Source organism: Erithacus rubecula (genome assembly GCF_903797595.1).
Source record: "Erithacus rubecula genome assembly, chromosome: 18".
Taxonomy (NCBI): Eukaryota; Metazoa; Chordata; class Aves; order Passeriformes; family Muscicapidae; genus Erithacus; species Erithacus rubecula.
In genome coordinates, this window is record NC_136670.1 from 10,348,411 (window position 1) to 10,365,952 (window position 17,542).

Here is a 17,542-nt window from a genome sequence, read left to right on the forward strand (position 1 = left end):
GAAACAACTGATCTGCACCAACAGCTCAGTGCAGCAGAACGGGGTCACTTTGGGATGTGGGAGGAACCTGCACCACCTCAGCCTTAATCCAAACAACAGATGGGCCAGAGGCAGCCACAATCCTGCCTTTAATGAACACAAATTTCTGCAGGAGCACCCAGGATCTCCAAAAACCCCACTGATGTCTGTGCACCTGCACCCACATTCACTGTAAGAGCCACAAACAGTGACTGAGCTGGGGTGGACAGGTGGGGAAGGAAAATGAAACAAACAAACAAAAAAATTAAAAAAAAAGCAAGTGAGACTATTCAAAAGGGGGACTTTATTTTTATTACACTGGAGCCAGGCGTCAGTGCGCCAGTTCAGCTTTGATACACAATAAATCAGCAAACCTGTCACTCAGTTTGGAAACCAAGATTGCAGTGGCACTAAAAACACATTGAAAACATTTACTTTCTTCCCTTTTTTTTTTTTTTTCCTCTTTTGTTTTTGGTACAAAAATGGTACAAACAACAATACAAAATATTTGTGCTGTTGGCGGTTACAAAAAAAGGTTTTTGAACTGGGTCAACGGACTCAAACTTTTGTTTTTGCGCTTCAGCGTGAATACAGAACAGCAGAAATCTTCCTTGAGAACAACCACAGTCATGCGGGCTGCTACACAGCTTCTCCATCAGAAAGGAAACATGCAAAATCATTATTCAAATAAAAATTAAAAACAAAACAAAAAAAAGTGCTCCGATTATACATCTACATGTTGTTGTTGTTGTTTTCCCCTATTAGATTTGTAGCTTCAAGCACTAACTACATTATGTACACTGTGTGTGAACAGTTGTGTGTGGGGTTGGTGTGGACTGGAAAGAATTTTTATTTTCCCCATGAAACTGAGTTAGTTTGAGTGGGAGACACCTACATTGTCTGGCTGCTGTTTTAAACACTCGCATTCATTGTGACACACCATTCCCCCCCTCCCCCAGTATTATTTTTTTTCACACTTAAAATGAAGAGCTCCAAAAGACATCACAAATAAAAATTCTGTATTTTACCTTTAATATATATTTCTTTTAGATTAAACAAAGTTGCAATCTTGGCATATTGTGTGGTACAGATGCTGCACTGACCATTACTGTTCTTCAATGCCCGAGCATCCACCCTACGTGAGCAGTTACAGGTGACACAGCCACCTCTGAAGGCTGGATCTGGATTTGGACCTGACCATTCCCAAAAACCCACAGAGAGAAAACTCCCCCTCACCACAGTACAACTGCCAATGGCATCGCCTGGTCCAACGAAAAAGGGAAAAAATGGAAAAAAACCAGAAGCAAAACCACGACTAGAATGTGGGACACCTAGAACAGACTGGCCTATTTACTGTCATTAATTACTGTCGTTAATTACCTGCTGAATCTCCTCCTTGCCTTGCACAGCATTTCTGAGACTGCTGCTGCTCCCAGTTTTAGGCTACATAATAAACAGTCCACCAGGGCCGTGGGCTTGTTCTGCTGGGGGTGTTGTGGATACAACTGGACCTGCACCCTCCCTGGTGTGGGGATGGGCAATCCTCATCCTCAGGAGGTAGGGAGGCCACCAGACGTGTCCCAGTGCCCTGGGAACTCCCTGTCCCCATCCCTTAGACAGCAGGAGAGCTGTGGTGGTGTCCCCTGGCAGGGCTATGGGGTAATGGGGTGGGACAGAGGTGTCTTAGGGATGGGATCCCCTCTACCTGCCTGAGAGCAAGTCCTTCCCCACTGCCTTGTAGGGTACAAAGAGTGGGGATCACTTCTTCAAACTGTTCAATGTTTTAGTTTAGTCAGGGAACAGGTCTCAATGCATTAACCCCTCCTGTGGCCTCTCAGAATAAACAGCAGCTGCAGGCTCAGCCAGAGTTCTCTGCCTCACTGCAGCTCCTTGTAAGTCACCATCACCTCCAGCTGCAACTGGCTGTCACTGTGTCACATCCATGAGGATCAGAGGGGGACAGTGTGATGGCAAAGCCACCTTGTCAATGGGACCCATGGATTAAGGTAGATTTTCTTAGCTGGGTTAGAAACCATCAGTAACATCAGCAAACAGAAGGGTCTGTAAAAAGTGATCTGTCTTCATTGCTGGATGTGCCTCTTGCTTACCTTCCACTGGTCCCACTGTGAGAAAAGGGGCCTGATGCTGCTGCTGCTGCTTGTGGGCTGTAAACTCAGAGAGGGAGGATGCAGGGAGCAGAAAGGGGAGAAGGAAGAAGAGGGAGAGGTCCTGCAGAGGGAGACTGAGCAGAACTGGGTCAAAACACAATAATCTGGTTGGTTTGATTTATAGGCTCGTGGGATTGGAACGGCTGGATTGCAAATTCTGCAGAAAAAATAACCGCTGATTTTAAAAAAAGTCGCCAGTGGAAACAGGTTCATTTATTTTTAATCACTCAAAGAGTTTTGTTTGACTTAGGTTGCATAAATGTTCTTGAAAACACGAAATGTTTAGACAAGCTCAAGTCAGACAACATCCCCTCGTGGCTTAAGGGGCTCCTCTCACCGCTGGGCACAGTGGCAATGGCCTGGAGCCCTGTCCCACATCCCTGCCAGCCCCTCCCTGCCTGGAATCCCCATCCCAGCCAAAGCTGCAGCACATGGCAAGCACCAATTGCTCTGGAGCAGGGATTGAGCTCTCTCCCAGGTAAGCAGTGCCAGGTGATGGCAAGGCACAGCTCACAGCAGAGACCTGGCTTTGCAGGATCCACATGAGCATCCCAGGAGCTGCACGGAGCCTGCAGGCAGCAGCATCAACCCAAAGGATGGAGAACCATGGGCATCACCTCGAGCTGAATCCTCCTCCTGTGCCGGTGATGAGGCTACGGCGACGGATACCAGCAGCAAAAAACACCAAGTGCATTTTTATTATTCACTACACCTGTGCCCAGACAGCCTCTGCAGAGGTGCAAAGCCCTGGTGGTGAAATATTCCAGCACGTGGCTTTTCCAAAAGAAGTAGGGAAGGATCAAGAGTGCCATGGTAAGGAAGAGAGGCTGTGGGACCATGAAGCCTCTGTGCCAGGCTGTGCACAGGGGCTGTGAGGTTTGCCAGGAGTGGTCAAGAGGAGGGGGATGGCACACAGCAGAAGCAAACCAAGACTTTCATGGGGGTCACACAAGATGACTGAGCTCACAACGATGGGATGGGAATCTGGAAGAGTGTCAGGTGCTGCCAGCCCATGCCTGTGGTGTGACATCCTCACCTTGCTGCTGCCATCAGCGCCGTCCCTCTCCTCTGAGGTCCACACCATTACCTCCTGGTTTCCTCAAGAACCTTGGGTGAGAGTCAGTTTGCTCTCTGAGCTGTGAAAGACAAACTGACCCATTGACTGACCAACTGACCAACCAAGACAAAAAGAAAGCTCTCACCCTTGGTGGTTAATAACATCCTGGAAAGGCTGAAGTCCCCTCGGGCAGACTTTTACCATATTCCACTTCATACAAGACACATTCCAAATGCTCATTAATTTACAGAAATTGCATTTTATAGAAAATATGATACAATGAAATATAAAATGCACTAGGAGCATTTCAAAAATCTACAGAGACGACCTTGCAGCCCAGTTTACCCTCTGAAAGGCGCCCACTCACCACCGCAAGCTCTCGTCCTCTCATTCTCGCTCTCATGTGCACGCGCTCGCTCCCCCCGCCTCCCCCCCTTTAACTCTTAGCATTCAACTTGAGAATCAATAGAGATATCAAAAAAAGCGTGATTATCCCCTGGATAATCACCTTCCAATACTGTGCACATTCTTGGATTTAAAGGAAAATATATCTAAGCACTTTTACAAGTTTTAGCGAACCCACTGCAAAATCGTCTGCAGAATATAAAACACAGGTAATCCAAGATTTCATAGCACATTAATTAAGTGGCTCATAATCCATTAAATGTGGTTTATATTACACATCCATGCAGTCTAAATCATTTTACAAACATTAGACATAAACCCACTAGTCCAAATCAGTAAAGGAAAAAATGTAATAAAAAAAGCTAATAACTATTTGTTATTGGTTAAACTGACCCTACATATAAACTAGGTAGTTTGCTACCATTTATAATACTGATGTTGAATTATGCCTGGATGCTGCGAAACCTCTTGCTTACTTGGCAATGCTTGAGCATATTAACCACAAGATACTTAACAGGCCCTCGTTGCACTTCTTCTCCAAAAAAACACATTTACTACAGATAGCAGCGCCTACCCATCGAATAGAAAGGACACACATTAGCTGAGTTACACGATGTTGTTGAGCTTTGGCTACTAATGCTCCAAGGCATTAATGTGGTACTAGACTAACTCCATACCTAGGGATGGGAGGAGTGTGGGTAACCTTATCCCTGTCCTTGGCACTGCACAAACCCTGCCTCAGCCCAGGAGAGCAGCACCGGTGCTGGGCATCCTCAGGGATGGGGGCCCCCAGCAGCAGCACCAGCAGCACCAGCAGCACCAGCAGCAGCTCCTCACCCCGCCGGTGTGTCCATCACTCATGAGGTCGTGGGAGCCAAAACACGGCGACAGCAGAAAAACAAACAGATGGGCCTTTGGTCATGTCACGATTTACTTGGTAGGGTTTAGGCAAGGGCTGTCGGAGATTTCTGTTGCAATAACCAAAGGCTTTATCAATGCTATAGTTCTATGCAGCTACATTGAGTGTGACCAGGGGCCAGCAGAGCCCTCTGGTCAGTATTTTGCATCTGATAACACTGAATTATATACAACATGATGACTAGTTCACCACCTGCTGAGGCTTAAAGATGGCTGTTAAGATTTTGACTCAAAACATCTCCCCCCTCCCCACCCCCTGTCCTCTTCCACCCCAGAATGAGTCACCCCCTTAAAAAAAACCCAATAAAACAAAACCAAACAAAAAAAGGCAAAAAAGAAACAATCTCCACAGTTCCTTTTTGTTAACTCCTTCCCAGCTAGAACTGGCTTAGGGTCACAGGGAGTGCTGCCCAGGATGGTTGTATGTTTGTTTTCATCACTCCTGAGATTGAAGGGAATCTGACACATGCACCAAAAGGCACTTTCAAATATATATATATATATATATATTTTAAAAACAGTGCTTCTGTTCTAAGAAATTCAAGTTAAGACAGAGTGCCTTTCACTCTCTTTAGTCATAAAGCAGGTAAACGAGCAATATCCCAGCTGACATTAAAAAAACAAAAAAAACCCAAAAAGAAACCTGCAGCAGAGACAAGTGTTCATGCGAGACAGCTCAATATTCTAGGAAAAAAAAAAAAAAAAAACAAAGAAAAAAAAGAAAAAAAAAAGAAACCTCCTATATCACCACTAAAAATAACAATACAGTCAGCAGGGGATATTAATTAAAAAAGCTGCCACATCTGTACAGTTCTTGCTCCTGCATCGGCTCTTTTTGTTAACGCTGTCTGTGGGTTGTTTGTTGTTTTTTTGTTTTCCTCCTAATTTTTCTTCTTCTTCTTTTTTTTTTTTTTTTACTTTTTTTTTTTTTTTTTTTAATAAGATGAGGTCAGTTTAATCTTCCTCTCCTCCCCCGTACATGTCCGCCAGTTTCTTGAACCTGGGCCCCCAGTCGTTCAGGTAGTCGTAGTCCTGGTCCCCGGAGCTGGAGGAGTTGAGGGAGCTGACGGAGCCGGCGGTGGAGCCGCTGCCCTCGTAGTCAAACACCAGCAGGGAATCGTAGGGGGGGGCTGTGGGGTCGTTGTCTGCAGCACGCAGGCCCTGGGGGGTGAACACAAAGGGTTAATGCCCACCACGGGGTCTGAGGGGGAGTTTGGGATCACTGCGGCAAAGCTAGAATGGGAAAATGAACATCCCGGGGCTTCTGGATGAACCTCTGAAGAGAGCTGTCAGCAGAAAACCCAACAGCTCCCAGTGTCCCCAAAAAAGGGACATATTGACCATATTGACCATATTGAGTGACAGGGGAGTTATTTCCACTGATCCATTTCTGGATCTGGAAAGCTCTCTGTCCTGCCCACTGTGCCCTTTCTCACATTGCCTGTTGAAATTTCCAGCTTAGCCAATGAAACAAAAACCAGCACCCCTTTCCTCTCCCACCAATACTTTAATTCTGATGACTTTCACTCCTTTAGGAAAACAAAATTTTATAAAAAAAAAAAAAAAAAAAAAAAATCACTCCCGGCAAAATTCTGCAATTAGGACAGATGTGGGGTGTGGAGTCCTGGGCAGAGGTTGGGGAGCTTTGCTGCTCCTGTGCTGCGTGGGCAGCAGTGTGGGCAGCCCATGGAAATGGCCTCAGGATATGGAGAGAAAGAATTGCTTTGCTGCAGAGCCCAGCTCAAGGAAAAGCCAGGGGGAATAGCCCTGCAATAAAGCAAATGTTCCACATTCCCACCTTCAGAAACCCTGCCCTCAGCGTGGGGAGATGGAACTGGTTTTAGCAGCAGGGGCGTGTGTGAGGAGTGAATCTTCACAAGCATGAATGCGTGTAAATGTGAGTGAAGGATGGGCAAAGGGACAAAGGAAGAAGGGATTTTAATGATGGAAATGAGAAAAGCACAGCAGGAAATGTATGTAATAATAGAATTAAATGGCTGTAACATTTATTTTTCTGGCTTAGGAAATGGATGGTGTGCTTTGTCTCGGAGGAAATAATGCATTGATTGGTTTGTAACCACTCAATCACTCAAAACTAAAAATGAGATAAGAAATACCAAATGGATAGATATTTGTGCAGGCAGATAAAGGAGCAGTAATCTAACATAAAATAAAGAAACTCTCTCTGATCTGAGTCTCTCTGTGCTGCAAACTCTTTGAGGCTTTACACCAAAACAGCTTTCATGGAAGGCACAGACTGCTGAAGTAATTACAAGTCCAGGAGCCACAAATGGCTCATTCTGCCTGGGTGCTGCAAAGCATGGTGTTTGTGACACCCACAAGACAGAAATCTTGGGCTTTTTACTGGTTCAATGCCTTCATCAAAGCTCTGCATCCTCTGCTCATCCCAATACTTTCCCTGGTTGGAACAGACTTCTGGCAGGAGCAGTAGCACGGCTTGGTCTGTGCAGTCAGGGAAACCTGGCTACAGCTGGCTGCTCAAGCTTTGAAGATGTGACACAGGACCCCCTACAGAACCTACCTCATTAATAAAATCACCAATATCCCCTGGATGTGGGATTACTGGTCTGATAGGATACTGTGGTTCAGCACCAATAGGTCTTTCATCCACCCTTCTGACTCCAGGTGTCTTGTTCAGCACGTGGTCCATGGTCTCTGGCTGCTGGAGCTGGCTTAAATCATAATCCTGTGACAAATGGGAAGGCACAGTGTGAAACCCAGAGCTTTTCCTTCAGCTCACCTGCTCACTCAATGTGCAAACAAGTTGAGGGCTCTAATTCACTTTCAGCTGAAGTCTGACAGCACATCTTATCCCTGGGTATGTAACACCTCCATCTAAATTACAGATGAACCTGACCTCTGAGCAGCTCATCAAATTGACCTCCTAAGAGTGTATCTCATAAGTTAAATCAAGTATTTAAATACTTTCTGAATACTTCACCCAGTGTCTAAATATCTGGGATAAAGCCTAGGGTTTTGTTTGTGTGTGCCTAGGTGTATGCATAACTTTTTTGACAAAATACACAATATAATGTAGAGACACAGTGTTGGTAGACATATTATTGCAATTACATTTCTACAGAAATAAAAACATTAAAATGTGTTTTGCATTTATGCATGTAGGCTTTTTAAAGTAATTATGTTCTTTTTGCTTGTGAAAAATCCCAACAGAATAGGTTTCTATCACAAAATGAGAACCAGGTAATATTTCATTAAAAATGTATTCATGTAGGTAATGGTGTTTTGCTGCTCATCCTTTGCTGTTATTTTTAACGAATACTTCCTAAAATATTTAAGGCTACATTGTAGTTGCCTGAAACCAGATACTTCAGCTACCTGGAATGCTTAGAACAATACTTTGTTCTACCAGGAAAACTATCCTTGTGCTCAGACAGGGATGACTGAATCTCCAGGAGCAATATTTATAAATAACTTGACAGCAACAAGACAAAAAAAGAAATGTTAATTGCGAGGATTTTTCTGTGGAATAAGAACTTTTCAAGGTTTGGGTAAACTCCTATCTCAGAGTTTGCCATTGCAGCTCTCACTGGGCTCACCTTTGGAGACCACCAGGTTTTTTGGGATCCCTAAGCACTGACCTGGAACCATGCTGTCCAATTCAACAAGCAAAAATAAAGCTATTACACAGTGTGTGGCCACTTAATCTGCATGAACATTGTATTTGGAAGTGTCCTGGATTATTTACTTGTGTTTGGTAGGAGTAAAAAACCAGCGACTTCAACATGAGTGACCAAACTTCGTTTTTTAACTGAGGAACTGGACATGTAAAGATGGAAAAACACATCCCAGGAGTGCAGGGCAGGGAAGTTTTCATACAACATCAGCACTGGCGTCTGCAGAAGAGGCACTGCAGGGAAGCTGACGTGTTCAGGCAGCCTGTGGCTCAGGGCTCTGACACCCAGCAAAGCTTTGCCACCGCGCGCCGCGTGGTGAAAGAGAAAATCCCCAAATCTCTTCAGACACTTCTCACAAACCATGTCCAGAAATTAAAAGAAATTAAATGCACATTAGAGATGATTAAGTAAATGCAGGGAAAGCCCACAGAAGCTCAAGGCTCAAGCAAGCCAAGGCAAGTGACTGCAGTCACAGGGCTGGGCAGGGCAGTGGCTGATGGCTGGTTTTATGAAGATCTCTGGTAAAATAAACAATTTTAATGATTTAAAAAATAGAAATATGGTTTGAACATGAGTGTCAATGGAGTGATTTACAGTCCTTCCCCAGGAAGCTGCCTAGGGGGTAGAAAAATCCCTGTGGCCTCCTGGCACTGTCCTGCTTGCACAGGAGGGTGTCCCACTTATATCCTGAATCTCCAGGACCTGCTGTGTCTCCACCACACCTGGGAAACCTAAAACCACCTGGTCATAAACAAAGAACACAACCTTTTGCTTGCATTTAACTAAAAATAACATGCTTTCTGCCTTTTTGAGAGTAGAGATTGCACAGCTGCTCCTTGGGCAGAGCTCAGGGGCTCCTCTCACCTGATCCTCCTCTCCACCTCCCTCCTCGTCGTACTTGAGGATGTTGTCCCTGACGTCGTCCTCGGGGTCGATGAGCAGCTGCTTGGTGTGGCGCTCCTTCTCACGGCGCTTCATCCACACCACGAACAGCAGGACCATGGCTGAGGGGAGAACGTGCTGAATGGGAGAATGTGCTGAACAACAGAGCCACACTGAATGGGGAGAACATGCTGAATGGGGAGAACGTGCTGAATGGGGAGAATGTGCTGAACAACAGAGCCACACTGAATGGGGAGAACATGCTGGACAGGGAGAATGTGCTGGACCACAGAGCCACACTGAATGGGGAGAACATGCTGAATGGGGAGAACGTGCTGAACAACAGAGCCACACTGAATGGGGAGAACATGCTGGACAGGGAGAATGTGCTAAACAACAGAGCCACACTGAATGGGGAGAACATGCTGAATGGGGAGAACGTGCTGAATGGGGAGAATGTGCTGGACCACAGAGCCACACTGAATGGGGAGAACATGCTGGACAGGGAGAATGTGCTGGACCACAGAGCCACACTGAATGGGGAGAACATGCTGGACAGGGAGAACCATGCTGAACAACAGAGCCATACTGAATGGGGAGAACATGCTGAATGGGGAGAACGTGCTGAACAACAGAGCCACACTGAATGGGGAGAACATGCTGAATGGGGAGAACGTGCTGAATGGGGAGAACGTGCTGAATGGGGAGAATGTGCTGAATGGGGAGAATGTGCTGAACCACAGAGCCACACTGAATGGGGAGAACATGCTGGACAGGGAGAATGTGCTAAACAACAGAGCCACACTGAATGGGGAGAACATGCTGGACAGGGAGAATGTGCTGGACCACAGAGCCACACTGAATGGGGAGAACATGCTGGACAGGGAGAACCATGCTGAACAACAGAGCCATACTGAATGGATAGAACATGCTGAATGGGAGAATGTGCTGAACAACAGAGCCACACTGAATGGGGAGAACATGATGAACAACAGGGCCATACTGAATGGATAGAACATGCTGAATGGGGAGAATGTGCTGAAAGGGAGAACCATGCTGAACAGCAGGACCATGGCTGCAGGGGAGAACGTGCTGAATGGGAGAACATGCTGAACAACAGAGCCATGCTGAATGGGGAGAACCATGCTGAACAGGGAGAACCATGCTGGACAGCAGATCAATGCTGAACAGGGAGAACCATGCTGAACAACAGAGCCATGCTGAACAGGGAGAACCACAGCTGCAACTGGCTGAGCTGGGACCTCCTGCAGCAAAAGGGAGGCTCAGGCTGTCCTAGCACCTCGCCTCCCCCTGCCCACTGCAGAGAACCTCACTGGCTGCTGGCAGGAGGAATGAAATGCTCACTTCTTGCAAGGTCTAATTTTTAAAGGAGTGATCAGTGAGAGCTGTAAATACTGTGACAGATTCCCACTACAAACATTTCTTTAAGGTCCATCACTAATACTGATTGAGCTGATATTAATCAGGAGTAAAACACACAATCAAAGGAGGAAAAACAAGAAGGTGTGAAAGCTGCAGCTTTCTAAAAATATGATCTGAATCCTGAGTTTTCAAGATTAGATTTCCACCTTTGTTTTATTCAGGGGCATAAAGATGGAGGGAAGGGAGCTGCAGAGAAGAAAACAGGTGCAGATACCAAACTTTGTGCACAAGGGGGTGTTCCAGCAGCGTGGCACAGGTTCAGTCCATTCAGCTCTGACTGTGACAGTCTCTGCTATTTTCTGCAGTTGGCCAGGCAAGACTGATCTGGGGAGGATGCACAACACTGGGTCCTGTAATCCAATTTGGCCTCCCCCATATTCTTCTTTGGTCCATGAGGGAGGCTCTTCAGGCTTCTGAGATCAGATTAGCCAGGACATTAGCACATGCATTTGGCTATCGAGTTGGAAAGCAAATCTCAGATGATCTGAAATCCTTTCAGAGAGCAGGGCTAGCTTTGCAGAACGAGGGAGAGCAAATCTGGTAGCACACAGCCAAGCTCCTCAGGCATCAGCATTTGCATGCCAGGCTTGGCTAATCTCTCTCAGTAACAGGGAGAGATGAGCAGTTCTCAAACCATGGGAATTTTTTTCCCTTCTTAAACAACTTTACCCACAGGGAACACTGGCTCACTGCTCCACAACCTCACCCTTCAAAGGGACACCCGTGTCCTGGGGGCTGTGTGCTCCCTGTGAATCACTGCATGCAAGATCATCTGGGAGCTCAAGTCTGCACTAACAAGGCAGCCAGATCTTGTCTTCTTCAAGAACGTGTTAATATCCTCGTTTTCATTCTCCTACTCAGCAGCTGCAAACAATGCCCTGAGGAGTGAAGTTCAGCCTGGGCAGCCTCTGCAGTTACACCTCCACTGTCTGCTCTCCCCTCCACTCTCCATGCAAGCCCCACACCCAGCTGCAGTGGTGGCAATTTGCAGCAGAAGGGAGCAATGGATGGACAGTGGAGGTGGGAACAACTGTCCCAGGTTCACTTCACCTGGGTCAACCCTCCACTGTGCCAAACCAACACAACCAAACTCGGCCAGGATCTGAGATCCCAAAGTTTGGGGTCTTTAGTGAGATCAGACCCTGGGGACATGGTCCAGCTTGCAGGAGGAGGTGGTTAGGAGGATCCAAACTCTTCCTCCCAGCACCAAAGTGTTTATACCCAACAGGAATGCAGTGAAGTGAGCGAAGAGGATGGGACAGCTAATTACTGCCATTGTGTGCCAACTGGCAGCCACCCCTGCCTGCCAGCTAACAGAATTGTTTTCAGATAGTTCAGCATTTCTTTAATGCTTATCCCAGATCTAGTCAAGAAAGAAAAAAAGAAAAGGGAAGAAAATGTAACTCTCATCTGTAATATAAAACCTCAGCTATTTAGCAGACTATTGAAGTCCTTTTTTCATTGTTCCTTTTCAAGTCTCTCACAACAAGATACCTGACTGGTCCACAAAGACAATATTATAATGGTTACTGGGGTTTATCTTTTTATTTCCCTTTTTTTTTTTTTTTTAATGATACATTTTCATGCACTTGTGGAAAAAACGATGCCATTAATGCCTTTAGAGGTACCTTGGGAAAAAAGAGACCTTCAAAGTGTCAATGGTGGATATAGTGCACTCTCCTTCCTTTTATTCACTCTGCAGAATGGGAAGTGCTATTACTGCTGTTAGAACCATTTTCGCTCTGCATGTAGTTTTCCTTGAAATCTATTGTCTTCACCCTTCACAATTTCTTACTGCATTGCTCTTCTAAATGTGTTATTTGTGCAGCTAATACATCAGGTAGCAAGAAGAAGGAAAAAACCCCTTTGAGCAAAGGTAAAGGCATAAACTTCCTTTACAGGAGCAATCTTGGATCTGTCCCCTCGTTTCTGCTTCCTTTTAAAGTCATCCAACTTTGACCTGCTGACTCTAAAATGGACAAACAGCACAAGAAAATCCCTCTTCTGCCTTTTTCTAGGCTATTGTTTAGAGGTCATGATATGAAACAGATAGAAAGGAGGCAAAACACTGCAAGGATGTAACTGTAAAACTGCTCATTGCAAATTACATTTTTCATCACTGATACAGTGCTTTGCAGCTCTCCAAGATAAAAAAAAAGTCAATTAGAATTACAATGAATGTAAAAATAAGCTTTTGTAATAAAACCCGTAATTTAAAATGGGATAATGTATCTGAAAATGGAAAGAGGAATCTCTTAAATCAAATGTCCTTCAGCTGAAGTTAATTTCAGTCAATAGGATTTTCAACCGTTTTAAATTGTATTTTAGCACTGGGTTTATACAAGAGCAGCAAAAAGAAGACCTGTGTTTAATCACCTCTGTGGCTCCAGTGCAAACTTTGAGCCCAGGGGCAGCAGCAGAAGGAGGTGGGGCTGATGAACACCTTCATCTTCACCACTGGCACTCTCTGTGTGACTGCAGTGCCCTGGACAACCACCCTGGCTGAAGGGAGCAGCCAAAACTGGGAATGAAGGGCAGGAATTGGGCACAGTGCCTGGGCACAGGGATGCTCCATCAGCTCAGCTGGGCTGGGAGAGGAGTAGAGTCTGCACAAACACTCAGTTTCCTCCTCACTCTCCATCCTGATCCAGTAGAAAAATCACACACCAGTACTCCCAGCAGCAGCCCAGGATGTGGATGGATGCCCAGGGGTGACCCATTCTCCAATGTTCCATGTCATGTCTCCATTAGGTGACATTTGGAGCATATGTCACTCTGTCTGCTCTCTGTTGAAACACACTGGGGGTAAATATTAAACGTGATTTAGCACCAGAACTCCCATTAGTTTTAATGAGAGTCCCATGGATTCATCCTGTGTTTCTTGATGAATATTTACCCCATTGTTCATTTCAGTGCTTGTTTTTATCTATTCCTACTGTGCCAACTCCTGCTTGAAGTTATAATGATATAATTTTTACTTTTTAAGTGTGTGCACACATGGTTATTGGTAATGCTCATGGAAGCTTGGGACTGACAGCACTCCTAGGCAAAAAGGGTAGTTTTGCCTTGAGAAAAGGGATGGTCACTCCTTCTCTGTGATGTATCCCCAGTCCTCCATTGTTTCAGACAAATTTGGAATCCTTCCTCTAAAAAAACTCATAATGCCCCATGATCCCCCAGTCCAAGGTCATTTAAAAAGCAATGGGAATAACTACCACTCTTCTTTTCCTTGGAACAACAAGAAAAACACAGTTATGCACTGGGTCTGCAAGGGACTAGCCAGTGTATCTGGTACTGGGAACCATTATATCCACAGCCAGCCAGACATGAGAGCTGTGGGAGAATCTGACAGAGAAATTTGGAAGAAGCCTTCAACCATTTCCTGCAGAATGTGGATGATCCTATCACACTCACTACTTACAAGTTGTTGTCAGGTGTAATAATGTTTGCAAAGCTACTGGAAGTCTTAGAAAGACAGGCCTGACACGGGCAGAGCTCATTTTGCTGATGCTGCAGTGAAGGAGGTTTGAATGCAGATATGTGAGACACCCCCACAGCCCAAGCTTGGGGACCTGCCCTCTACAGGGAGCTTGAAAATCCAAGCTATAGGAAAGAACAGGGAAACATGAAGGAGGGTAGATTTAGAGCAGATTTGACAGTGAGGGTGTGGCACAGGTTGCCCACAGCTGTGGCTGTCCCATCCCTGGAAGTGCCCACGGCCAGGTTGGAACCTGGAATAATTAAAGGAACCTGGGCTAGTGGAAAGTGTCCAGCCTGTGACAGGAGGGCTGGAGCAAGACGAGCTTTGAGGCCCCTTCCAGCCCCGAGCAGTGTGATTGTGTGGCCTGTTACTCACTGAGCAGGATGATGATGCAGATCAGGATGGCGATGATGGCCCCCGTGCCCAGCCCCGCCGCCGCCACGGCGCCGATGGTGGTGCAGTCGCCGTTCTCGTCGCACGGGCACACCTTCACCTTGATGACAGAGGTGTTGAACAAGGGGGGGTTTCCTGAGTCTGTCACGATGATGGGCACATCGTACACTCCTGCCTCCAGGTACATGATCCTCAAACTCAGCTGGGCGTAGTCCCCTGGACACCAAGACGGACACACAGACAGGTGACAGACACAATTAGAGCATGGCAGCCACACTTGTGCAGGATTCTCTGCTGCAGCCCTCTTCTGAGCCCTGCAGAAGGGGTTAGCAGCAGCACACCTGGGCAGGACAGCCTCAGATCTCTTCAGCACTGTGGCCAACTTGTGCTTTGCAAAGCACTGTGTGTTCTCTCTGCTGCACTAAACTACCTGGATGCTATTGCAAACCCAGCTGCACCTGTTCAAAATGGCATCAAACACAAATAGCAACACATGGACAATGCTTCCTGAGCCTGGGCTGCCCCTGGCCACTTGTGCAGGTTCTGTACTCACTCCTTTCATCTCAGGATTTTGGGAACTCACTGATGACAGGCAGGTAATTCCATTGTGACTGAGCCCTGAGCTGTGAGGGTGTGAGCTGTTGCCCCTGGTCTGGCACCCTCTGCCAGATCTCAGTGAGAGGGATCAGAATTGAAGCCAAAACCAGCCCACAAAACCACTCCACGGTATTTTCCAGCTTCTGCTGAAACTACCAATAAGTAGAGCAATTAGGGCCATTTGTGGTTGCACGCTGCAATATAAAAATCCTTCACATACTGGTAATCTTCACACTTACCTAGCCCTCCTGGTTCCATGGTAAATTAAAAGGCTGCCTTTATGCAATTATGGTCAGAGAAATGAACATTGATCCTGATTGTGGCTTATGACAATTACACTGGAGGAACATAAGGAAGACTGATAATAGCTTTTTTCCCCTTGGCCATTATGGATGATTTATACTCTGTTCACTACTGATAACTGTTCATAATTATGAACTGCATTAAAAAAAGCCAAGTGCCAAGGCTCTTAGAGTTATGCTGCAGGTCTGATACAAATCACTTCTGATTAACTATCTTGTCTATAACGTCAGCTGTAACGCGCTATAAAAAATAAAAATCAGACAGCAAAAGTGGGCAAGTTTTGAAGTTGGAAGCCGCAGGTGGTGCCCATCAGTGGGACTGGCTGCCCCATTTACCGTTGAGCCGTGTGATGGTCCAGTTCTTCCTGACTGCAGAGGGCACGCTGGGCAGCTCGAAGACGAAGGGCCCCACGTTGGGGTCGATGTCGGCGTCGGCCGCCGTGATGTTGATGACGTTCAGGTTGGGCTTCTCGCAGATCTGCGCCTCCTTGGGCAGCAGCTCGGGCGCGTTGTCGTTGATGTCGATCAGGTAGATCTGCAGGGTGCCCGTGCCGCTGGCGGGGGGGATTCCTGCAAGGCAGACACGGCTCTGTGACCAACCGCCACCATGCACCAGCCCCAGTACACCAGGATGTGCACCCTCCCTCCCTGCGCCTCCTTAGGGACACACTGCACATTCCTGGTCCCTTGTTTCACGCGGTATAAAACTTCCCCAAGCCTCCTGATGCTGCTGTTTTTCCCTCCTGCAGAACAGGAGGTTGAGTTCTGCAGATCTGTAGCCTGCAGCAATGCCCCTAGCCAAACTAAAACTACAAGCAGGTGATGCCAAGCTGTTCCTGCAAATCTTGGTAATGGCTGTTTTGAAGAATAAAAAAAAAAGAGAAAGAGAGCTGACAAGAGGAAGAAGAAGGTTTGGAGGGGAGAAAAACCTGCATAGTGTAACTCATTGGTCAGCATTTATTGTAGCACTTGCTGGCCAGTTTTCAGTTTTGCAGACCATTACTCTGCTTCAAAGAAAGCCCAACTCTCCAGCATGTCCCACATCCAGCCCCAGCTTTACTGGTGAGAGGGCCCTGTTCAAAGCCCACAGTATGAGCCATCACCAGACACACTGGGTGATGCCACTAACTCCCAGCAGCAGTCTAATGTCCCAAAACACAATTCCTCATCCTCTCCAGGTCTGTCCTAACCAGCAGGGATGTCACAGCACAGCAGTCCTGGTCCTCCACCCCTTCCTGATGGACAGCCACATTTGTCAGATAATGACTACTCACACAAAGTAGTATCTGCCCTGGCAGGGGAGAACAGCCTTCCCAGAAATGGCACAGTGTTTTTAAGTTCTCTGCTCACACATCTATCTGGCAGCTCTGTGCTGGCCTGTCCTCTGCCTGCCTCTCTCATGTGGCAGCATGGCTTCAGCAACTCTTTTTGAAGTTTGTATTTGCATCCCTGGCCCTTCCTCACAGTACTAGATACAAAGCTACACAAACCACTTCCCCACCAGCCTTCTGCTTCCACAGACCTTCCTTCCTACATTCCTTGCTCCATTTCTCAAAGGAGCCTCAAGAATTCTGAAGGAGCCCTGGAAATCCTTTTTTTCATGGTTCCCACATAAGCTTTTCAATCATGGACTCTCATCCTTTCATCTTGTAAGCATGGGTAGGTCTCCCTCTAAAACAATGTCTTTTGATCAGCCTTGAAAGTTTCTGGAGAGGCAGACAGCCCACCAGGATACTGGGTCTGAACATGAAAACTGACTTTTGGGACCAAGCAAAGTGATTTTACTGCTTTCACATTACCCAGAGTATCTTCTGGGATAAAAGCAAAGCTCCCACTGTAACCTCTGAGACAGACTGAACACAAACCCTCAGTCCTGAGAGGCACTAACTGGCACGTGCCTGAAATAACCTGCAATTGCTGCACATATAAATGCATTTTTGTTGGGCCATTGAGTATTTCTGGGATCTGAGTCCTGGTATTTTTGTGTCTTTGTGTTCCTGAGTGCAGTTCTGGGGCAGTTTAAGGAGAAATGAAAAGTAAACAATTCTTTAAATGGCCAAATCCTACAAACTATGGAACATTTCACATTATTTCAGCTGTCTTATATGGACAGCAAGGACACACAGAAGGTACTGATGTGCAATGAAGGATCCTTGGACTTTATCCTCAGGAGATGAGGACTACAACATCACCACTGACTCTAATAGAGAAGCTGGTCTGAT

The 17,542-nt window shown here is 46.3% G+C and overlaps 1 protein-coding gene across 1 annotated transcript in view; it reads right to left on the minus strand.

The window, feature by feature from the left end:
- Positions 1-280: 280 nt before the first annotated feature.
- CDH4 (cadherin 4) overlaps positions 281-17,542 on the minus strand; it is a 412,301-nt gene continuing 395,039 nt past the window's right edge. Inside the window, exons 12-16 of the mRNA XM_079321261.1 lie at positions 15,657-15,890; positions 14,404-14,637; positions 9,087-9,226; positions 7,109-7,273; positions 281-5,727 (exon numbers count right to left, since the gene is read on the minus strand). Of these exons, the coding sequence (XP_079177387.1) occupies positions 5,521-5,727; positions 7,109-7,273; positions 9,087-9,226; positions 14,404-14,637; positions 15,657-15,890 (980 nt within the window). The 3' untranslated portion in view covers positions 281-5,520. The remainder of the gene's footprint in view (positions 5,728-7,108; positions 7,274-9,086; positions 9,227-14,403; positions 14,638-15,656; positions 15,891-17,542) is intronic.